A 24853-nucleotide genomic window follows, 5' to 3' on the forward strand; every position below is an offset into this window, starting at 1 on the left:
AGCTCCATTTTTCCCGAGATTTGTCTAGGTTTAGCGGTCCGTCACATCCCGTCCCCGTTTTCACCGCCGTCGATCGCCCGCGCCGATCTCGTCGCTGGCACCACCATGGTGAGCCTCTTGTTCTTATCTTCTTTCTGATTTTTCTTACTTTAGATAGATACTTGTCTGATTTTCTTACTTTAGATAGATACTTGTCTGATTTTCATACTTTTGACACACATAATTATTTATAATGCACGCAGATGAACCGGCAATGGATGTACGGTGACAGACACACCTCCGAGTACGTTAAGGGCGTGCATAATTTTCTTGATGTGGCTGAGGCAAACAAGCAGAATGGTTTTATGTGTTGTCCATGCCCTAAATGTGGGAATACGAAGTCTTACACTGACCGGAAAATCCTTCACACCCACCTGCTTTACAAGGGTTTCATGCCACACTATAATGTTTAGACGAGGCACGGAGAAATAGGGGTTATGATGGAAGACGACGAAGAAGAAGAGGACGATGGCAACTATGTGCCCCCTGAATACGGTGATGCTGCAACGGGGGGAGCTGGTGAAGATCAAGAGGAACCAGACGATGTGCCCGATGATGTTGCTGAAGATCAAGAGGAACCAGACGATGTGCCCGATGATGATGATCTCCGCCGGGTCATTGTTGATGCAAGGACGCAATGCGAAAGTCAAAAGGAGAAGCTGAAGTTCGATCACATGTTAGAGGATCACAAAAAAGGGTTGTACCCCAATTGCGAAGATGGCAACACAAAGCTCGGTACCGTACTGGAATTGCTGCACTGGAAGGCAGAGAATGTTGTGCCTGACAAAGGATTTGAGAAGCTACTGAAAATATTGAAGAAGAAGCTTCCAAAGTATAATGAATTGCCCGACAGTACGTACGCAGCAAAGAAGGTCGTATGCCCTCTAGGATTGGAGGTGCAGAAGATACATGCATGCCCTAATGACTGCATCCTCTACCGTGGTGCGTACGAGGATTTGAACGCATGCCTGGTATGCGGTGCATTGCGGGATAAGATCAGACGAGATGACCCTGGTGATGTTGATGGCGAGCCCCGCAGGAAGAGGGTTCCTGCGAAGGTGATGTGGTATACTCCTATAATACCACAGTTGAAACGACTGTTCAGAAACAAAGAGCATGCCAAGTTGATGCGATGGCACAGTGAGGACCGTAAAAAAGACGGGAAGTTGAGAGCACCCGCTGACGGGTCGCAGTGGAGAAAACTCGAGAGAGGGTACTGGGCTGAGTTTGCACGTGACCCAAGGAACGTATGGTTTGTTTTAAGCGCGGATGGCATTAATCCTTTCGGGGAGCAGAGCAGCAATCACAGCACCTGGTCCGTGACTCTATCTATGTATAACCTTCCTCCTTGGATGTGCATGAAGCGGAAGTTCATTATGATGTCAGTTCTCATCCAAGGCCCTAAGCAACCCAGCAACGACATTGATGTGTACCTAAGGCCATTAGTTGAAGAACTTTTACAGCTGTGAAATGGAAACGGTGTACGTACGTGGGATGAGCACAAACAGGAGGAATTTAACCTACACGCGTTGCTGTTTGTAACCATCAATGATTGGCCCGCTCTCAGTAACCTTTCAGGACAGACAAACAAGGGATACCACGCATGCACGCACTGTTTAGCTAACACCGAAAGTATATACCTAGACAAATGCAGGAAGAATGTGTACCTAGGCCATCGTCAATTTCTTCCGACCAACCATCAATGTCGAAAGAAAGGCAAGCATTTCAAAGGCGAGGCAGATCACCGGAAGAAGCCCGCCATGCGTACCGGTAATCACGTACTTGCTATGGTCATGATTTACACGTAATCTTTGGAGAAGGTCCCGGCGGACTAGCTGTTCCGAATGACGCTGAGGGACGCGCACCCATGTGGAAGAAGAAATCTATATTTTGGGACCTACCCTACTGGAAAGACCTAGAGGTCCGCTCTTCGATCGACGTGATGCACGTGATGAAGAACCATTGCGTGAACCTGCTAGGCTTCTTGGGCGTGTATGGGAAGACAAAAGATACAACTGAAGCACGGGAGGACCTACAACGTTTGCACGAAAAAGACGGCATGCCTCCAAAGCAGTATGAAGGTCCTGCCAGCTACGCTCTTTCCAAAGAAGAGAAGGAAATCTTCTTTGAATGCCTGCTTAGTATGAAGGTCCCGACTGGCTTCTCGTCGAATATAAAGGGAACAATAAATATGCCAGAGAAAAAGTTCCAGAACCTAAAGTCTCATGACTGCCACGTGATTATGACGTAACTGCTTCCAGTTGCATTGAGGGGGCTTCTATCGGAAAACGTCCGATTAGCCATTGTGAAGTTATGTGCATTCCTCAATGCAATCTCTTAGAAGGTGATCGATCCAGAAATCATACCAAGGCTAAGGAGTGATGTGGTGCAATGTCTTGTCAGTTTCGAGCTGGTGTTCCCACCATCCTTCTTCAATATCATGACGCACGTCCTTGTTCATCTAGTTGACGAGATTGTCATTCTGGGCCCCGTATTTCTACACAATATGTACCCCTTTGAGAGGTTCATGAGAGTCCTAAAGAAATATGTCCGTAACCGCGCTAGGCCAGAAGGAAGCATCTCCATGGGCCATCAAACAGAGGATGTCATTGGGTTTTGTGTTGACTTCATTCCTGGCCTTAAGAAGATAGGTCTCCCTAAATCGCGGTATGAGGGGAGACTGACTGGAAAAGGCACGCTTGGAAGGGACTCAATAATATGCAGGAACGGATATTCTTGGTCTCAAGCACACTACACAGTTCTACAGAACTCTACCTTGGTGACCCCGTATGTCGATGAACACAAGAACAGTCTGCGCTCCAAACACCCAGAGCAGTGCGACGATTGGATTACATGTCAACACATCAGGACTTTCAGCAGTTGGTTGGAAACACGTCTCAGAGGTGACAACACTGTTTGTGATGAGTTGTACTCGTTGTCCAGGGGACCATCTTCGACTGTATTGACTTACAAAGGATACGAGATAAATGGGAATACATTTTACACGATCACCCAAGATCAAAAGAGCACCAACCAAAACAGCGGTGTCCGCTTTGATGCAGCAACCGAGAGGGGAAATGACACATATTATGGTTACATAGTGGACATATGGGAACTTGACTACGGACATGATTTTAAGGTCCCTTTGTTTAAGTGCAAATGGGTCAATCTGTCAGGAGGCGGGGTACAGGTAGACCCACAGTACGGAATGACAACAGTGGATCTGAACAATCTTCGGTACACTGACGAACCGTTCGTCCTAGCCAATGATGTGGCACAGGTTATCTATGTGAAAGACATGTCTACCAAACCGAGAAAAAGAAAATATAAGGAAGCGAATACATCATACGATGAGCCAAAGCGCCACATAGTTCTTTCAGGAAAAAGGGACATCGTGGGAGTGGAGGGCAAGTCAGACATGTCCGAAGATTATGAAAAGTTTCATGAAATTCCTCCCTTCAAAGTCAAGGCTGACCCAAGCATCCTGATAAATGATGAAGATTATCCATGGTTACGGCGCAATAAGGAAAGGACACAAGCGAAGAAAAACTGAAGACTTTCTCTCCACAACTATTATGATGATACCATGCCAACTTTCAACCTTTTCGTAGTTCTTTTGAAATCCTTTTGTAACAGACGAGTTTCCGTATGAAATCCCGATACTTCGAAAGAGATTGTCTGTTTTGTACACGAAGTGCATCCAGTTTTTGCCGTAACCCTCTCAACTTTCTTGCGCATGCTATGTGGATGAAATGATGATACCATGACAACTTTCAACCTTTTCAGAGTTCATTTCAAATGCTTTTCAATTTTAGGGTCTTATAGCTCAAAATAATCAGTAAATGCATGAAAAATAACAAATGAAGTCAGAAAGGGTTGACAATTGATGATGTGGCTTTGAATGGTGCATTTTGAACACACAAAAAGTCAGGAGTTCAAATAAGTTTTAAAAAATGAAATCCCTTTGTAACAGATGAGTTTCCGTATGAAATCCTGATACTTCGAAAGAGATTGTCCGTTTTGTACACGAAGTGCATCCAGTTTTTGCCGTAACCCTCTCAGCTTTCTTGCACATGCTATGTGGATGAAATGATGATACCATGCCAACTTTCAACCTTTTCAGAGTTCATTTGAAATGCTTTTAAATTTTAGGGTCTTATAGCTCAAAATAATCAGTAAATGCATGAAAAATGGTGCATGAAAAATAACAAATAAAATAAATAATTAATTAGAAACAAAATAATATAAACTTTAATAAAATATATAAGTAGAAACCAAATAAAATAAACTTTAATAACATAAATAAAATTTATGAAACTAAAATTATCAAAGTATTTTCTGTTCAAAACATTATAAGCAACCTCTAGTATTATTATAAAGTAAAATAAATAAATAAGTAATTTCCATAAAGAACTTTTTTTGTTAGAAACTTTAATAGCAAAAAGAATTATCATAAAGTAAAATAAATAAGTAATTAGAAACAAAACAAAATAAATAAGTTTTTTGTTGTAAGTAGAAACAAAACAAAATAAATAAAGCAAAAAACAAAACAAAAAAAGGCAAAAAATAAAAAATATGCCACCTACTGGGCCACCACGGCCTGAATACGACTAGAAACCCATCGATGGGCCAGGATTCAGGCCCGCAGAAGGCCCAGTAGGCCCATCAGGCATAGCAGTGACAATTAGGCCCGTAAGCCTGCAATGGAGAGGAGCTCGAGAGGGGTGCGGCAGTGCGGCTTATAAACCACTGCGCACCCCTCTCAACTAGCGAGGTGGGACTAAACTTTCGACGCGGGCGCTGCAGCACAAGGCCTTTGGTCCCGGTTGGTGGCACCAACCGGGACTAAAGGGGTGCATTGGTACCGGTTCGTGGCACTAACCGGTACCAATGCCACCCTTTAGTCCCGGTTGGTGCCACCAACCGGGACCAAAGGCCGCCGCTTCCCGCCCTTTGAGCTGCTGAAAAGAGGCCTTTGGTCCCGATTGGTGGCACCAACCGGGACTAAAGGTCGCATTCGTCCCGGTTGCTGTCACGAACCGGGACCAATGCTTCGTCTATATAACTAGCACTTGTGAAATTTTTCATTCAGTTCGTCTTCCCCGCCCCGACGACGCCGCCAGGCTACCCCTCCTGCGCCTCGCCGTCGCCGTCGTCGCCCCTGCCTCCGACGACGTCCCGCGCCGCCGAGACGCCGTCGCCGCCCCGCGCCCCCTGCCTCCTCGTCGCCCGTCGCCACGCCCCTCACCGTCGCCGTCGCCGCCTCCTGCCTCCTCGTCGCCCGTCGCCGCGCCCCTCACTGTCGCCGTCGCCGCGCCCCTCACCGTCGCCCCCGTGCCCTGCCTCCTCGTCGATCGCCGCCCCCTTGCGCAGTGAGCTCATATGAATTTTCCTAATTTAGATGTGTAGTTAATTTAGATGTGTAGTTTAGATGTGTAGTTAGTTGAGTTGTTGTAATTTGTTCATAAATGAATATGCAAAAGTTAGAATTTTTTCTGTTCATAGATTTTTTTGGTGATATTATTGTTGAATAATGAATGGTTTGTGTGTTCATATATATGCAAAGAATATGTCAATTTTTTTCATAGAATTTTTATGATTTTTTTATGTTGTAATTTTGATCATAGAATTTTTATTTTGTTCATAGAATTTTTATGATTTTTTCTATTGTAATTTTGTTCATAGAATAAGAAGAGAAAGTGTTTAATAGAATTAGTTAGAAAAATAATAGAACTAGTTAAACTAGTTTATTTTTAGTAAGAACTACTTTATTATATTTATAGTAAGTGCTTAGTAGTTGAACTAGTTGATTTAATAAAACTAGTTTATTTTACTATAGAAGTAGTTTAGTTTTAGCAAGAAAATTAATAGAACTAGTTTATTTTTTTAGTTAAAGCAATTATTCCTGCATCCACGTCGACGATGCCAATCCCGCATCCTCGTCGTCGACTCGGCGGAGGAGGCCGGATTGATCAGAGGGGCCATGTCCGGGACTGGGCTCCGCCGGGCTGGTTTTGGGAGGTGCTACCTTCCGGGGGCGTAGGTTGGTGAGGAGCCAGCCCGTCGTTGACCCAATCCTTGTTTGGTGGCGGTCGCGTGGGCCAGTGACGGTGCCGAGGCTTCCGGACACCGCGGAGGTGGTACGTCACCGTGTCAGCGAGGAGGACGAGCATGTCCGTCGCTACATGGTTGCGTTGGAGGGCAGGTTCGACAATACCTGGCAGGTTCTTCAAGGATCTCACTGGAGCTATGATCCTGTGATGGTTCCTTCTCTTTGGGTGTCCACTGCCCGCGCCGATACCCGTCGGGCGCTACGGTTCTAGCTGTACTAGCGATGCTATATGTATGATAGTATTCGAGGTGTATTAGTGATAATATTCGACGATGTACGGATGCATGGAGATGATGTAGTTTTGCTTATAATTGAATGCATCCTAATTTGAATACTACTTTATTTTCTGATTTGATTTTGCTTATTAAATGCTCAAATTGGTAAACTACTCCTACATTGAATGCTAAAATTGGAGAGCACTATGCAAGGCGTATGCATATGATTAGTTGATAGCTTATAGGGTTTTTGTTTTTGCAGAAATCTAGGAGCCCCCCTCCATCATCCCCGCCGTCGTCCCCGTCACCGACCCCCTCCGACCTCGAGGTGAGACCAGCCACGAACCGGTTTTAGAAAGATAATTAAACGATATTTCGGGTTGACTTTAAGTCTGTTGAGTCTCCACCATATATGAGAGGACGAAGAATCCCGACTGTTGTCGTGGGGGTAGCTTCTCCTTGGTTCCCGTGTTCTAGACAATTTGGTGTAATGCACTCGGGAACGAAAGGAGGGAGCTACCATCACCGACGGTCGCAAATGTCAGAGAGGAACCAGTGAGGGAGAGTTCCACCATATATATATGAGAGGACGAAGAATCCCGACTGTTATCGTGGGGGTTGCTTCTCCTTCATTCCCATGTGCTAGACATTTTGGTGTAATGCACTCGGGGATGAAAGGAGGAGCGACCATCACCAACGGTCGAATGTATACACCACGTGAGCTGAGAGTTTTCAAGAAAAGACTCGACAGACCGATAGTCAACCCGTGATGAATAATAATGATCTAACTTAGGTTTTTTAGTACATATATTTAATTGTAGATGTTTAATATTTGAATTATGAACATAGGAAATGTCGTACTCGGACGACGAAAGTCTCTCGGGGGAGTGCGGCTGGTGCCATGACGACCGAGGTCTGTGCGACAGGCCTCACCTGGACGAAGATCGGCGCTTCAGCATTAAGCTGGAGGAGACCTTCGATGTTGAAACGGTACGCAACGACGACAAGTGTTATTTTTTCGTAATTAAGCACGACTTCAAATATTTCAACGTGTACTTTTCATCTTTTACAATTCGACTAGCTTATCCCATGCCATGCAAGAACTATGTCTTGGAGAGGATGGGTTTTGAAAACCATGGAAGTTCTGAAACAAAGAAAATTCACCTAAGGACCCATCATGGTGTGGATTTTGAAGTAAAGTTGTACAATTCTGAGAGCGTAACCCATTTTGGTTGCAAAAAATGGGAAGCACTTTGCAAGATGTATGGTTTTGATGAGGGTATGCTTTTCACCATGGATCTTGGTGATCCTGAAATCGAGCAAGACAATATGGACATTTGGGTCCTTGTTGATACGCCTCCAATTCTACCGCTATGTGAGTTTCTCAAACATAGTTATTAGCTAATTTATATTGTTTATTTTAAAATAGTTGACAGCTTATTTCCATTGACAGCCTATTTTGATTGTTCAAACAATGTGCGGAACATGGTAGACAAAACCCACTACACCGATGGCTCCGAATTAACTTATGAGGAGAAAAATCATCTGGTCGGATTTTGTACTGATATTGAGAATTACAATATCTACAATCAAACTCCTCAACATTATGGTCAATACGTGCCACTAGTGCACGTGTTGAACTACGGTAACTACCATGGAGATACCCTGGTAAGATTTTTTACTATTACAACATCCGTGCATCTTTTGCATACTTCTAAAACTAGTACATCATTGCTAAGTATGAAGTTATTACTATGTTTTTCAACAGAGAATCCCAGAGGATTGTGTGCCTCATTTGATGTATCTGAATGGCATCCTTCGTGTTTTGAACATATATCCAGGTCATCCTACGAATCTCAACTGTCCATACCGGATTTCTCAAAGAAGTGGAGACATGCTAATCAAAAAATGGAAAAAATGTATGGACAGTCGTAAGGAGGTTATTGGAAGCAAAAGGAAGCGAAGCGCAAGAATTGGAGACAGGATGATCTCCATTCTATATTGTTTTATGCTATTTTACCTTAAAGAGGGTATTTAGGTCCTACCTAATACTGATGATCATGTGCTAAGAACAATTAAGTAGGGTTGGTTCGATGACTATGAGGATGATGATCGTATGACTTGTTATTAATAACGAGTAGAAGTTGTATGATGATGATTAGTAGGACTTGTTATTATATATGATGATGCATAATGCGAGCATGAAGAGTTATTATATATCAGCGGGTGAAATGAACATGGATTGGATTGAAGTGAAGGCAACATGCATGTGCTGCATGTCGAAAGTAGTACAATCCAAACTTGATCAAAGTTAGGATTAGTATTACTTTCGACATGCACCACATGTTGCCTTCACTTCAATCTAAGCCATGTTTAGGCATAGTAGTAGCGTTGGTAAACCAAGCACGGAGATATAAGAGAGGACACTTCTCTCTATTAGCTAGCTAATAACAACCTAAATTAACCCCCAAAACCCCTAAACTAGCCCCTTTCAAAAAAAATCTCAGCTCCAGCCAGCTGCTGACACGTGGATGCCTTTTGGTCCCGGTTGGTGTCACCAACCGGGACCAAAGGCCCCCCTGCCTGGGCTGGCCGCAGCGGCCACGTGGAGGCCCATCTGTCCCGGTTCGTGTAAGAACCGGGACTAAAGGCCAAGGGCATTAGTAACGACCTTTTAGTCCCGGTTCCAAGACCGGGACAGAAGGCCCTTACGAACCGGGACAAATGGCCCTTTTTCTACTAGTGGGTTGGTTGCTCCTGCATGCTCTTTATGTGCTGATGTTTTTGTCAGGCACATATACTCACATAACTTTGTTTAGTTTGGTACTCACCATGTGTCCATTGCTATTTTATTACAATTTTATTCAAAATCTTAAAAATTAAGTATCATGGTCTTATTTCGTGCCTTTTTTATTTCTAGGATTTTGTGTTTTTTGGGGGGTGGGGGGTAGAACTGAGTTGGAGATGCGCTCATTTGGAGCCAGGTAAACTGCTGGTTCCTCTTTGCCTTGATAATGATTTTTAGTTTACATGGTGACAATTAGACTAGTCAATGTTTTTTCTTATGCAAATCTTAGATCACATGGAAACTCCAGCAATTTCAATGTTGTTTGTGTAGGTAGAAAAATGTAGAATTCTGCCTACTCCTATTCACGTGGATTTAATTAACTATTAATATGTTAAATCCAACAATTTAGTGCTTCTTTGGGTCTATAATCCAGATCCATGTATATCGCACTGTGTAATACATTAATCAATGATCTAAACTGTGATATCATAATTCTATGGATGCCTAATAAGGCATTATAGATTATTTCAATAGTTTACTTCTTTGCCTTTAATCATCTGAGAAAAGACCTACCTATGTTTACTTGTGAAAAACATTGCAAACGGAAAAAAATCACTTTATTTTTTTGCGCAAAAAGAACTTAGTTTCAGGCTTTTGGAACAGCGATGTGATCAAATTCTCCTACTGAACATTGATGTGAACTTCTGGATAAATATATATTCTCAAATTACTTATGTCCACATGACTTGCCACATCACATTTTTCTCGGAGATTATACTGGCAGCTTGAATAACCACCATGAAAATATGCAAGTCAGCCCAAGTGGGAATACATACATGTAGATTTTGCCATTCCCAGTTTTTTTTCCCGCGTTTCCAAGAGAACTGAACAACATATGGGGGTTATGTTTATAGCAAATAAAACCAAGGAATGATTCCAGGACTTTGTTTCGCGCCTTTGGATCAAAATGTGACCTTTACGTTCCTATAATAGGTTTTAGTATTAAATTATCTGAGATTTGGGAGGCCTTTAAGTGAGAAACGGGTTCCATGGGACAACTCTGAACATGTCTCAATAGAAGATAAAGACATCATTAAATCCATTTTACGAAGCTATGAAAACCCCCTCTTCAGATCATGGTTTTTCCTTACAAATAGCATGCCGAACTTCCTCTTTAGATGATAGTTTTCCTTTGGTTGGTGCTGAAAGATAGCATGATAACTCACTACCTAGTTCCCGCCAAAAAAAAAAACTTACTATACCTAGTCGGAAACGTGCTTCTTTTGCTGAGCTAATAAATCAACAGTGCATCACTTTTTCCCACCTATGACCGACTACGACGACGAGGCAGCAGTTTTCTTTCTGATCTCGGTCAAATGAGCGAACCGTTACGAGGTGGCTCTGGCGACAAGGGGGGCGACGCGGCGCGCTCCGATGTGGATTCACCGGCGTTGGCGTGGCAGGTGGCACCGGGCAGTCGCCGGAGAGGCGGGCGGCTCCTCGCCTTCCCGTTGAGCCGGTCGTCAGCGGTGGCAGATTCTGGGCGCTCCCTTCGGAGTGCTCGGATAGTGATGACGAGCAGTGGCGGAGCCAGAAATTAAGAATTAGGGGGGCCAAATGACTCAAACTTTAAATAACGGGGGCCAAACAATACTAATACATGTATTTTTATCTAAATAATACATTGTTTATATACTAACTAGCTGCAAATCAGTCAACTTAGGGGGGCCAGGGCCCCTGCTGGTCCCCCTGTCTCCGCCACTGATGACGAGGCAGTGGAGGGTTGCGTTCTTGAGGCGCCTTCGGGACCCAAGGTGAGTGATTTTGTTGCTTTTGCAGGGAAGCTGTCTGGTGGAGCTGGGCGGCACCGGCGTTTCCCGCCTGGCGGTGGCGGCTCGTTCGCGGTGGCGGGGCGGGTGTGGTGTCCGCCAGGTGGCTCACTGTAGAGTAGGGACTCGATGGGTGTGGCGGCTGGCGCTATTCGTGCTCGTACCGTGGCAGGGCGGCACCGGCGTTTCCCGCCTGGCGGTGGCGGCTCGTTCGCGGTGGCGGGGCGGGTGTGGTGTCCGCCAGGTGGCTCACTGCAGAGTAGGGACTCGATGGGTGTGGCGGCTGGCGCTATTCGTGCTCGTACCGTGGCAGCGCTGGTGACGAGCCCGGTGACCGGGACCGGGGTAGTGGAAGACTGGCCGGCCCTACCCCCTCCCCCTCCCTCCCGTCCGGCGGCGGCGGCGGCGCTGCCCGCGGCGGAGGGCGTCCGGGCAGCGAGATCGGGGTCTCTGTCCCCTAGGGTTTCCGTGGCTGGGCCTGGGACTCACGTGGGCTCAACTGGGCCGCAAGCTGTGGTGGAGCCACGGGGTCAATTGGGCCCGGTCATACCCAGTGGGCCTATGTGGCAAAGTGGTGTGTGCCCCGGTGGGCCTGGGGCCGCCCGCGAGCCTAGCCTGCGCCGCGGCTATTTATGGCTTCGCAAAGGGTGCCTCGACCCGTCTTTAGGGTTTCCCGCATCGACTGGCCAGGTGCGGCGCCTTTCTCACTCTGTGAGATCCATTCGCATTCTTTCCCCTCCTCCTCCTCTTTCAATTTCCTTTGCGGCGGCGGTGATGGGGGATCGTAGGGCGGACAAGCGGCCGATGGTGGCAGGGGAACAAGACGCGGAGCTGCGGCGGGAGAAGGCCCTCCGCGAGAAGGCCAAGAGCGCCATGGGTGGCCGGCAGGGAAGTCGCGACGGCCGCGAGACGCGCGACGCGCACGGCTCCGCGGCTGCGCAAGGAGGGCGCGAGGGGGATTGGGGTCCTCCTCCCCCTTGGTGGATTCAGCTGCAAGAGCGAAAGTGTTTGAAGAAGGAAGGGTGCAGGCGCAGAGAGCTGGAGCGGAAATCCATGCCCCTACCCAATTATGGCGCGGGCCATGGAGATCCTCTGGCTAAGAAGCCGCGCGCCAGCTCCGAGCCGCTTGCGGTGGCCCTTCCGGCTACCCCCAAAGGCTCGGCCGACGCGTCCATTCCGGTGGAAGAGATCCCGGATGTGGAATGCTTTAAGTGCGGCCGATTGGGGCATTACCAACCCAAATGCAAGTTCGAGCCACTGTGCGTGCTATGCAAGGAGGAGGGCCACGTCTCGGCTGCGTGCCCAACGCGTGGAAAGGCCCTGAACCTCCAGATCATGGGAAGCGCCATCCCGGGTGAGGGCTTCTTCTGCCTTCAGTACGACGAGGACGAGGAGATGGACGATGGAGCGGATCTGAAAATCGACAATGCAGCTATCATCTCTGCAGATCCGGGCCAACTCTCGCTCCGCGCCCTCAAGCAAGAGCTTAAACATATGGTGGCAGGTGATTGGGATTGGCAGGTCGGCCAGGTTGGGGACAATGATTTCTCGGTTATCTTTCCCTCGGCCGATCTGCTCCATATGGCCAAATCCAGCGGCAAACTTTTCCTCTCTATCAACGACATAACCGCAAGGGTGCGGGAGTCACTGCATGAGGAAGTGGCGCCACTGGTCATGCCGGAGACGTGGGTTCAGCTCCATGGCATTCCCAGGAAGCATCGCCGTGTGGAGCGTCTGATGGAAGGACTGAAGATGTTGGGGCGTCCCATTGTGGTGGATGAGCTCTCTCTCATACGGCTGTGCTAGTGAGGATGAAGCTAGCATGCAAGTCGCCTGACAAGCTCAACGGCTTCGTCGAGATGTGGTTCAATGGGGAAGGCTACCAAATCAAGGTCGAGGTGGAACGGCTCGCCAAAAGGACTAGTGAGGGCGGCTCGAGGGGAGCTGGCCCGTCCAACAAGCATCCTCCTCCCCCCTCCTCGGACCAGTCTGGGCATCTGAGGGATGCGGGCACTGAACCCAAACCTGGTGGTGGTGGCAAAGAGCTGTCCAAGCAGCCGTCGGGAGGCGCGCTCGGGTCGGCGATGCCCCAGGATACGGTGATGGGTGGACAAGAAGATGACCTGGACGAAAGCATGCACGACACCTCCATTGATACTGAGACTTGGGATAAACTTGGGACGCTGGAGCGCGGGCTGTGGCCACGTAGGATACTACTGTTAGTCTTCCTCCGCTGGCCAGGACGCTTGTTGTCTCTTTTGAGAGTACGGTTCCCACTTTGGTTCGCCATCCCTGGCTCCCATGGAGAATGTGGTGCTCTCAGATGACGTGGGGGCGCGCTCCCGGGCTCTCCGGTGGCTACTAGTGGCGCGGATGCTGGCTGTGTGCTCAACGACGACTCGGCCCCTACCCCTCCTTCTGGGTGCCGTGGCTCGGGTGGATCGGGCAGACCCCCCAAGAAGACGGTGGGCCGGAAGCCGGCGGCCAAGGTGTGTGTGGTGGCAGAGTCGGAGCAGCTTCGTGGTGATCTGGGCGCGGCGCTGGAGTCGGTGGGAGTGAGCGCCAAGGCGAAGCGGTCCAAGGCGACTCCGGTGCCGCAGCGTGCCCCGAGCGCGAGGTCCAAGGCCAAGTTGGGAGATCTTTCTTCTCTGGAGAGCGTAAAGCTTCGCATTGCTGACAAAACCTGGAGGTCTCAGGTAATCCTCTACCCTCCTACATAATTCTTAATGCTTTCTCGGACGCACATTTGTCGCGAATTTTGGATGATAGTGGTGTTGCCTCTTCCCTCCCCCATGGCGAGATCCTTCCTTTAGTGTGTGCGCGTGAGGAGGCCCAAGCGGCACTTGCCGAAGCTGCGGCTCGTTGCGTGCTTGCACCCTCACCTGGGGTGGTACCAGCAGGGGACGGTATCACCTCCTGCCCCGATGAGGAAGCAGAAGCTAGGGATGCTTCAATGCTTCCTTCTTCCAGTCGTGCTATGGCTCGGAAACGGGTGGCCAAGGCGGTGACCTCTCGCGGGGTCCGCCTGCGCAACCGTATTATCTGATCTTATGCGTTATCTTTTCTGGAACATTAGAGGCTGTGGACACAAGGGACGTCAGACACAGCTTAGGGAATACATGGCCAAGGAACGTATCGATGTGGTCGTGCTTCAGGAAACTATTAAGGCAGAGTTCTCTTATCGTGATTTGCTAGCTTTCGACCCCCTTAATCATTTCGATTGGCATTGGTTACCTTCCTCAGGACACTCGGGTGGTATCTTGATGGGTTGTAACAGAGACATTTGCGAGGTTCTGTCTTGGGAACAAGGCATGTTTTCTGTTGCTGCTACGATTAGGCATTCTGTCTCTAGGCTTATTTGGGTAGTGGTGTGTTTATGGCCCTGCAGATCACGCTCGTTTGGCAATTTTTTTGGACGAAGTAGCGGCCTTGGTTGGGGCCAAGCGCACGGTTAAGCTGCCACTGGTTATGGGCGGAGACTTTAACTTGACCCGTTCGGGTGCGGACAGAAACAACGACCGGGTGGACTGGACTAGGGTGTCCATGTTCAATAACGCCATTGCGGCAGCTGCGTTACGCGAAGCGGCTCGCACGGGGACCAGGTTCACTTGGACTAACAAGCAGCTAGCTCCGGTCCGCAGCGTGCTGGATCTAGTGTTTTTTACCCCGGAATGGGAGGTCCTTTTCCACTATGTACTTTAGTGGTTGAGACTCGTATTGGCTGAGACCATGTCCCTCTTATTTTCTCTTCAGGGGAAGAGAGAGCCCAGCGCAGCAACCGCTTCTTCGAGTCTGCCTGGTTTGAAGCAGAGGGCTTCACACAGCTGGTGCACGCTCGCTGGGCCCGGATTCTGACCCAGCAGGGGCCCCAAAGGGGACCAGTTGAGTGCTGGTCGGCTGCTGCTGCCGCCCTGCGTGCCTTCCTGCGTGGGTGGGGCGCCAATCATGGCAGCAATTCAAAACGTGAGCGCGGTAGGCTTACTGAGGAGATCGCGGCCCTAGACGCCCAGGCTGATGTTCGGCTGTTTTCGGAGGCCGAGTTGGCCCATAGGTATGATCTCGAGCACAAGGTTCTAGCGATCCTGCGTGCGGAAGAAGAATACTGGCGCCATAGGGGCGGTATTAAATGGGTAACTTAGGGTGACACAAACACGGCGTGTTTTCATGCTTATGCTAACGGTAGGAAGCGTAAGAGCACGATCCTTCACCTGCAGTCGGACCAGGGCCTCCTCCTTTCCCAGGGAGATATCGCCCGCCACATCTATGAGTATTTCGTTGGTTTGTTGGGCACGACGGACGAGAAAAAACTTTGTATCCGCGAGGATTTGTGGGATCCTCAGGATCGAGTGTCACCCCAGGAGAACGAGAGCCTGGCGCTCTCTTTTCTTCCGGAAGAAGTTGACGCTGCCTTGATGGGCATGAAGAAAGGCACGGCCCCTGGCCCAGATGGCTGGCCGGTCGAATTCTTTTGTAGATTTTGGCCTATGCTTCGGCCCATCTTCCTTGAGATTGTGAATGGGTTTGCTCTTGGAACGGTAGATGTCTTCCGCCTCAATTTTGGGGTTATTAGCCTTATTCCAAAGGTAAAAGGGGCTGACAGTGTCAAACTTTTCCGACCCATCATACTGATTAACGTGCCTTTCATGATCTGCGCCAAGGCCTACGCGACCCGTCTGACCCCTGTTGCACAGAGGGTCATTCTTAAAAGCCAAACGGCTTTTCTTAAAGGACGGAACATCCTGGAGGGCCTATCGCCCTCCATGAGATCGTTCACGAGCTTAAAATTAAAAAGCAGCAAGGGGTGTTGCTCAAGCTTGACTTCGAAAAAGCCTACGACCGTGTGTACTGGGAGTTTGTACGGGAGATGCTCCTAAAAAAGGTTTTGAGGCTGGTTTTGTCCACCGTATTATGAACCTGATTAATTGTGGACAAACGACTGTCTCTATTAACGGGGAGGTGGGTAGATTCTTCCGCAACAAAAAAAGGCCTAAGACAAGGAGACCCCCTGTCTCCAATTGTTTTTAATTTTGTTGCGGATGCTTTATCTGCTATGGTACATAGGGCTCGCTCGGCAGGGCACATCAAAGGACTGGTGTCGCACCTGATCCCGGGAGGGGTCACGCACCTACAATATGCAAACGACACGATGATACTTTTTGAGCCTGATGACAATAGCATAGCCTCGATCAAGCTTTTGCTACTTACCTTTGAGCTATTGTCCGGGCTCAAAATCAATTTCCTCAAGAGCGAGGTCATAACCATGGGGATGGCCGACCAAGAGAGTACGAGAGTGGCTAATTTACTCAACTGCAAGCTAGGGAGCTTGCCAATCAAATACCTTGGCTTGCCGGTCTCCCATAGCCGGATTTCCATTAAGGAGTGGGAGCCCCTTTATGGAAAGGTGGCGGGTAGAGTGAGCCCTTGGCGGGGGAGGTTTATGTCTTCCGCGGCGAGACTTATTCTTACTAACTCTAGCCTATCCTCTCTTCCAATGTTCACCATGGGAATGTTCCTGTTAGCGGATGGGGTTCACCCTAAATTGGACACGCCCCGTTCCCATTTCTTTTGGGAAGGAACGGGAATTAAGCGGAAGTACCACCTTGTCAAATGGGCTTCGGTGTGCCGTCCAAAAAAATATGGTGGTCTGGGGATTTTGAACTCCAAACTCATGAATGTGGCCCTCCTTTCCCGATGGTGGTGGAGGCTAGCCCAAAATGAGTCGGGTCTCTGGGCTGATCTCCTTAAAGCTAAGTATTTTCCAAATGGCAATGTTTTCTCTTCTAAACGCTCGGGCTCCCCATTCTGGAACGGGATCCAGGCGGTGCAACCCACATTTACCTTAGGGGCAAAGTTTCAGGTCCGGGATGGTCCGTCCACCCATTTCTGGCTGGACTCCTGGCTCGGCACCTCTCCGCTTTGGCAGAGTCACCCCACAGCTTTCCAAGTTGCCGCTAACACAGAGCTGCTGGTGGGTGAGGCACTCCGGACCTCACCTCCTTCAGTTAACTTTCTTCGCGTGCTGCTCCCGCACGAGGAAATTGAGTGGAACGAGGTGTTGTCCACGATCGGCCAGCGCACTAATAGCCAGGGTGCGGACGAGGTCTCACGGAAGCTCTATTCCTCGGGATCGTTCTCGGTCAAATCTTTGTACACCAAGCTAACCGAGGGTGAAGTGCTGGACATAGCTCGGGGGCTATGGAAGGCTGGCATCCCGCTGAAAATTAAGATCTTCCTCTGGCAGATGTTTCAAAATCGCCTCCCAACGGCAGATAACGTTGCGATTCGCAATGGCCCATCCGACGGATCTTGTGTGTTATGCAACTGCATAGAAGATGCTAACCACGCCTTCTTCCACTGCCACATAGCCAGATTTGCGTGGAGCGCAGTGCGTGCTGCCTTCCAGCAGAATTGGAACCCTGCGTCGGGTGCCGATCTTTTATATATTTTGCGTTCGCAAAAAGGCGCTAGTGCATGGATCGTTTGGCGTTGCGTAGGGGCGCTGCTATGGTCTATTTGGACTATTCGCAATAAGATGACCATTGAGAAGAAGTTTCCTTCTCACCCAGCTGATATTCTATACAAATGTCATCTTTTCTTGCAGACTTGGGCTCCGTTAGGGAAACCGCGTGATGAGGAGCGCATGACCGAGACGATGGCTAAGATCCGTTGCATTCAGACGGAAGCAAGACAAGCTGCATGCCCCGACTGATACTTTGCATCGTCCTCATCCTTGGCACCTTTTGCTCATCCCAGTAGTTTTTAGAACTTCGTTATGCCAGCCTGCGTGCTGATGATCTTGCCAGCCTGCGTGCTGATGTTGGTGAACTATTAACTTCTTATCTTTTGATCGTTCTGATGGCCTGTCGTTCGATGACTCGTGTGAACTATGTTGGTTTCTGCCTATTGGCTTTATTATTTTAAAGCCGGAAGCCGTTGGCGTCTTCGTTCCAAAAAAAATGACCGACTACCTAGATTTGTCAATTTCGAATAGTTAACTGTACATTTTGAGATGTATTATGGCATGAGAGGTGCAGGGCACTCATTCAAAGTGTCGTGTGTGTTAAACTCATATATGCATACGTGATTGTACCAGGAACGTGTAGTCATAATACACGTATCTTGAGGTAGATTTAGGTTGAGTAGGTTGTTAGTATCTAGTCTATTTTCCTTCAACGGCATGAACTATCTCTATCCTTTCTTTTCTTGTACTCCAAGCTTGTAAGCCTTATCAGGGATTCGGCCCCTACTATATAACACGGAACCGTCGCTACCAAGAGAGGTACGACGTTACAGCCTATCGCACATGGTAACCAGAGCCCATCTCTTCCATCGCATCTAGCTTCCATCGCTTCCACCACCTACGCTCGTTGCCATGGCTTCCTCTGCCACCACCGTAACCTTTGGTCTCTCTGGCCAAGTCACGGAAAAGCTTTCCAACACCAATTTCATCCTCTGGCGCACCCAAATCACACCGGAGATCAGAGGAGCGGGATTCTTCGGGTACATTGATGGAACGAACCCGGAGCTGGCCAAACAAGTCGTCATCAAGGACAAAGATGGAAGGAGGAGGCCATCCCAAATCCCCTTCACGCCGTCTGGATCCAAGAAGATCAGCAGGTACTAGGCTATCTTTTCAACAATCTCACCAAAGAAGTTCTAGTGCAGGTTACATCCATCGTCCATGCACATAAACTCTGGACAGATTGGCAAGCATGTTCTCATCCCAGTCTCTGTCGAGGGTCAACAACATCCGCATCGCCCTAGCGAATGCACAGAAGGGCACACAGTCTGTGGCGACCTACTTCGCGCACATGCGCTCCCTGGCGGACGAGCTTGCTGCGGCAGGCAAACCTCTTCAAGATGACAGCGAGCTGATCTCCTACATCCTTGCTAGATTGGATATGGAGTAACAGCCGCTTGTCTCTGCCCTCGACGCCCGCACACAGCCGGTCACCCTGGATGAGCTCTTCGCCCAGATGAGTAACTTCGACCAGAGGGTCGCGCTCTTCCAGGGAACCAACTCCGGCGGCGGGTTTAAGTTTTCTGCCAACGCCGCTTCACGTGGCCGCGGCGGCGGCGGTAGCGGCTCTTCACGCTGCCGAGGGCCACCGCGCAAAGGGAAGGCGACCAACGGCGGGAGCAGCGACGCCTCCAACTCCAGCGGCAACAACAGCAGCAACAACGGCGCATGACCCTCCTACACCAACCCTAAGGGCCGCCGAAACAACTCCAGCAAGTCCCGTACAGATGCTGTCCCGCTACAAGATCTATGGCAAGCTTGGACACTCAGCGAAGGACTGCTGGTACCGCTTCCAGGTGGACAGCGACTTGTCTGGTGATGAGAAAGTCGCTGGAGGAGCGGAGGCTTCGTACGGAGTTGACTCGAACTGGTATGTCGACAGTGGTGCTACCAACCACATCACCGGCGAGCTGGAAAAGGTGACCATGAGGGAGAAGTACTGCGGCCCCGATCAAATCCATGCAGCTAATGGAGAAGGTATGGGGATCGGTCACATTGGTCATTTAGTTATTAAAACTCCTCACAGAAAAATTCATCTTAGAAAATTTGTGCATGTCCCTAGAGCTTGAATGAATCTTCTCTCCGTTCATCACATTGCCATTGATAATCATGTGTTTCTCGAATTTCACCCGTTTTTCTTTTTTATCAAGGATCAGGCCACGAAGAAAATTATGTATCTAGGTAGAAGCGTTCGAGGATTTTATCCGTTGATTACGAAGATTAGGAGATCCAATAAGCAAGCATATGGTGTCACCAAATTATCTTCAACTCGGTGGCACGATCGACTAGGGCATGCATCATTTTCTTTAGTAGAAAGAGTGCTTAGGAAAAATAAGCTTCCATATGTTGGGGAGCGTAGTTTTGAAACAATTTTTGATTCTTGTCAAAAGGCCAAGAGCCATCAGTTACCATATCCGATTTCTTCTAGTATTTCTACCAAACCACTACAACTCATATTTTCTGATGTGTGGGGTCCTATACCCTCTTCTGTTGATAGACATACTTATTATGTGAGATTCATAGGTGATTATAGCAAATATACATGGATCTATCCCTTGAAGAAAAGATCCGATGTATTTCAAGTTTTAAAAAAAATTAAAGCACTCGTTGAAAGAAGATTTGATAGCAAAATCATCGTTGTCCAATCTGATCTGGGAGGGGAGTACGATAAATTAAACTCCTTTTTCCAAACTCTTGGTGTGTCTCATCATGTGTCATGTCCACATGCCTATCAGCAAAATGGGTCTGCTGAACGCAAACACAGACACATTGTAGAAGTCGGTCTCGCCTTGCTTGCGCGAGCATCCATGCCCCTCAAATTTTGGGATGAGGCATTCCTCACGGCAGTGCATCTCATAAACATCTTGCCTAGTCCTTTTATAAATAATGAAACTCCCACCGAAAGGCTTCGTCACGTCAAACCAGATTATACTTCCCTCCGCATGCACCTTTGGTTGTGCATGGTGGCCTAATCTTAGACCTTACAATAATCGAAAGCACATGTTTCGCTCTGAACAATGTGCTTTTATTGGCTATAGTCCCTTACATAAAGGTGTCAAATCTCTTGACATCTCCACTGGCGAGTTTATATTTCCCGTGATGTTGTGTTCGATGAGACCAAATTTCCCTTCTTTTATCTCCACCCTAATGACAGCGCTCTTCTTCGCAAAGAAATTCTTCTTTTACCACCTCAGTTGACCGGTGCACATCATGAGGAAAATAACTGTGATGATTCAATGCTGACTAACCCCCATAACCCTGCATGTGAGATTTCTGATGGTGCAGGTGAAAATTGCGGAGAAAATGGTGAAGAAAATCTGCCAAACAGGCCTTATTTCATGTGTCCAGACCTAGGGAACTTATCCTCCTCAGGATCGCCCCTGCAGCAGGCGGCCAGAGAATCGTTTGTGGGATCCTCACCATCACAGTGCCATGCCTGCGCGTCGGGATCTGCGCCTGGATCCTCCTCGGTGCCCCCACCAATCCTGGGCCCGCGGACGACACGTGATGCTCTCCCACTCGCAGCGCTCGCCCCATCGAGCCGATCGAGCCGCGAGTCGAGCCGCTCGGCTCCTCATCTGCCACGCGTCGGTGGCCGACTGGCCTGACCCGCTGCTACACCAGGCGCATCACCAAGTCGTAGGCGGGGGGCCCCTCAGGTGATTTGTCGCGTCCCGCGGTAGGAGATGCATCCCGACAGGCGCCATCATTGCGCCATGATGGGGTGCCAGCAGCTGGACCTAGATCTTCTGCTTCAACCGTGCAGCCGTCCGCTGCCATAGAAGATCCCTCGGCCACCCTGATCCATGCAGCCGAATCTGCGTCGGGATCAGATGTGCCAGGGGGAGCGTCAGACCGATCTTCTGCGGCAATACCTGCTGCATCTAATCCTACACCACTTACACAGCTTCAAAAAGGGGTAATTCAGCAAGTTAATTACAAAACTAAATTTGGTTTGTCATGCTCCACAGGTGAACCTAATAATCTGCAAGAAGCACTTGGTGATACACGATGGAGAAAAGCTATGGAGGAAGAACATATGGCTCTTCTGAAAATAAGACATGGCATCTAGTTTCCCCACGGCAAGGTAAAATTTTGATTGATTGCAAGTGGGTTTTCAGAATTAAGAAAAAGTCTGATGGAACTATAGATCGGTATAAGGCTAGACTGGTTGCAAAAGGCTGCAAACAAAGATATGGCATTGACTATGAGGACACATTTCGTCCATTTGTAAAGGTTGCCACTATTCGTCTTGTGTTGTCCATTGTTATTTCCAGGGGATGGAGTCTTCGACAGCTATATGTGCAGAATGCATTCCTTCATGGTGTTCTAGAAGAGGAGGTTTATATACATGAAACAACCTCTTGGGTTTGAGAATAAAAACTTGCCTCATCATGTCTATGTTAGCCATAAGCCATGTGTGTGTACGGTCGTGGCGCGTGTGTGCGCGTGTGTGCGGGTGCGTGTGTATGGGCGTGCGTGAGTTCAGTTAGCTGTTAGCGAGTCAGTTAGCTGCAGCCGTCCTTCGCGTTAGAGCACTTCATGCGGGCGGGCGAAGTGTGCGGATCGTGAGCTGAGTGGTGTGTGTGCGTCGGCAAGGTGGGCAACGTGCGTGCGTGCGCATGTGTCTTTGCCCCGTATAAGAACCCCTATGTACTGCTCGTTGGAGTACTATGAGTTCAAAGAGAAAGGAGTCGGGCGTTCGAGCGCCCGCGGCGGCGCTCCGTGCGCCGGCCAGCAAAACTTCCCGTGTCTCTACTCCAGTCGTCGTCTCCCACCTCCTGTTCTTGTTTGTGCGAGGGCAGAGGTTCAAGAGAGAGAGGGTGTAGCCTGAGGCTGCAACAACAATTGGTATTCAGAGCCAAGGTCGAGGGGAGGCCGTGGCGTGCGTAGGCGTCCGCGGAGCGCGCAGCGGGCACGGAGACGCGGCACGGCGGCGCACGGAGTTGAAGGTTTCGGCAGCGGCAGCGAGTGGCGCTCGACGGGGCGCAGCGCGGCGGTAGCTGCATCGGCGGTGATGCGCGACAGCGGCCGGCGAGGTGGCCGCGTTGCACGGCATGTCCGGCGGCTCGTGCTGGAAGCACACGGTGGCGTCGGGCAGCAACAACCATGGCGACGAGCTTGTCAGGTCGGGCGCGTGTATGGGCGCGCGCCGGGCGCGCTGGGCACGTCGGGTCCACGGCGGGCCGTGCGTGTGGTGTGCACGGGCGTGTCTGTGCACGAGTGCAGCTTGTGTGCGTTCTGTTGGCAAGATTGGGGGGAGCGCGGAGTTGGTCCTAGGCGGGCTCGCACGACCCGGACGTGTGTGTGCATGTCGTGGGAGTGGGCAGAGCGGGCCGGACCAGGCGCTCGGCGTAGACTGGGGCGTAGGGTGCGTGCCCTGGCGCACCCCAGGGTATAAGAACCCCCCGTATGCGTTGTAACAGGTGTGGCTCGAGTTCGTGCTTGAGGAAATCGGCCGTAGTTGCGGCCGACAGCGTCAGTGCGCCGGGAAAAGAAGCTGCGGTGTGTGTCGCCGGAGATGAAGAAGGGCGTCCCCCGCGTCGACGAGGAGCCGGTGTCCTGTGCGTCAGGATGGGCGGCGCAGTCATGGCTTAGGGGGAAGAATGTTAGCCATAAGCCATGTGTGTGTACGGTCGTGGCGCGTGTGTGCGGGTGCGTGCGTATGGGCGTGCGTGAGTTCAGTTAGCTGTTAGCGAGTCAGTTAGCTGCAGCCGTCCTTCGCATTAGAGCACTTCATGCGGGCGGGCGAATGTGCGGATCGTGAGCTGAGTGGTGTGTGTGCGTCGGCAAGGTGGGCAACGTGCGTGCGTGCGCATGTGTCTTTGCCCCGTATAAGAACCCATGTGTACTGCTCGTTGGAGTACTGTGAGTTCAAAGAGAAAGGAGTCGGGTGTTCGAGTGCCCGCGACGGCGCTCCGTGCGCCGGCCGGCAAAACTTCTCGTGTGTCGTGGAATAGTCACGGCAGATGTCCTTGTGAAAGGACTTAGTCGTGGAGCCATCGCAACTAGGAAGCTTAAAGGGGTTAAAACGGGACAAAGGACACGAGGGTTATACTGGTTCGGCCCCTTACGGTGAAGGTAAAAGCCTACTCCAGTTGAGGTGGAATTACTAGGGTTTCGATGACCAGGGAGCGAATCCGCTATGCCTGGCTACCGATTTGATGTTACTTGCCTTAAGCCGCCGGCGGGTCATCCCCTTATATACACGGGTTGACGCCCCGCGGCCTACAAGGTCCCGGCCGGCTTATAAACAGTATCCGGCTCGGTAACTAGTTAATCTTGCCTTACAACACAAGTCATGCCATTACGGCGGTTTATCACTACGGGCCTTAAGTCGCCTATAGGCTTTGGGCCCTTTACTGAACCGCCATCTTCAAGCTTGATATTGGGTTTCATATAATGAATTGCTATAGCGTAACCCGGCCCCTCCTGGGCGGGTTACACCAGTAGTTATATCCCCAACATTAGGCCCCAGATTGATTTGAACTGGTTCATGTCAATCTTCAATATTTTAAGAAAAACCTTCTGGCTTCTATCTGTGCAAAAGTTATAACCCGCCATGACGTCATCTTCTGGATTCATGATAACCCGCCATGACATCATCTTCCATTAAATTCATTTTTATTCTGTCATACCTCAATGGATCTTTATCTTAATGACCATCCCGAAAATCGAGGCGTCGGAGTAGCTGGATATCCACGTCTGGCCTCCTTGTTTCTCGCGCCCTCTCTGTCAGTCTTTCCTTATAAATAAGCACGACCTTTAGGTCTTTCTTCATTCTCCCCCTTTCTGTCGTCTTCTTCCTCTCGCGACTCCGCTGCTGCTCGAGCTCCGCCGCCGCCGCAGCAGAGCACCTCATCTTCGTCGATCTTGGCCGCTACATCAACCTGAATCGACAAGAGAACGGCGGCGATCCTCCGCAGTAGATCTACAGCCGTAAGTCTTCACCTTCCCGCACTTCAGATCTGCATTTAGGGTTTACAAGTTCTTCCGTGTTCTTCATGGTTCAACACAGTTTCTTCGTAGCTCCTCCACCGCGGCTTTATTTGATCCAAAAGTAGTATGGAACTCATGCGGTAGTTGCTTTGCATCCATTTTCAATAGTAGCAGATCCCTTTTGCTCGTGAAAAGACCTTATTAGAGCTCACGAACTCATCTGTACTAGTTTTTAGGTCTAGAATATTTTCTTTTCTGAACCACCGTTTGATCCAAAATAGCAACTGCAACCTGTGAAACCTGTTTGTGCGATACTTAGGCAAAAAACTGTATCCGTTAGCCATGGCGACTCTTATCGCCGGCTTAAAGAGGCAATGCTTAATGAATAATCCTGACGCCCATGGTAGATTT

General features: G+C 49.4%; 1 protein-coding gene and 1 non-coding gene across 2 annotated transcripts; both read left to right on the top strand.

Moving 5' to 3' along the window:
- The first annotated feature begins 18355 nt into the window (after positions 1–18355).
- Positions 18356–18893, top strand: LOC141022932 (uncharacterized). Its single transcript, XM_073499222.1, has 2 exons — positions 18356–18600; positions 18686–18893. The coding sequence occupies exons 1-2, from the start codon at positions 18356–18358 to the stop codon at positions 18891–18893; spliced, it is 453 nt and encodes a 150-aa protein (XP_073355323.1).
- LOC120965692 (small nucleolar RNA Z247) lies at positions 18837–18973 on the top strand. The gene has a single exon (XR_005758720.1). It is a non-coding gene; the product is annotated as a small nucleolar RNA Z247 (small nucleolar RNA).
- Positions 18974–24853: the final 5880 nt, after the last annotated feature.

Source organism: Aegilops tauschii, chromosome 5 (genome assembly GCF_002575655.3).
Source record: "Aegilops tauschii subsp. strangulata cultivar AL8/78 chromosome 5, Aet v6.0, whole genome shotgun sequence".
NCBI lineage: Eukaryota > Viridiplantae > Streptophyta > Magnoliopsida > Poales > Poaceae > Aegilops > Aegilops tauschii.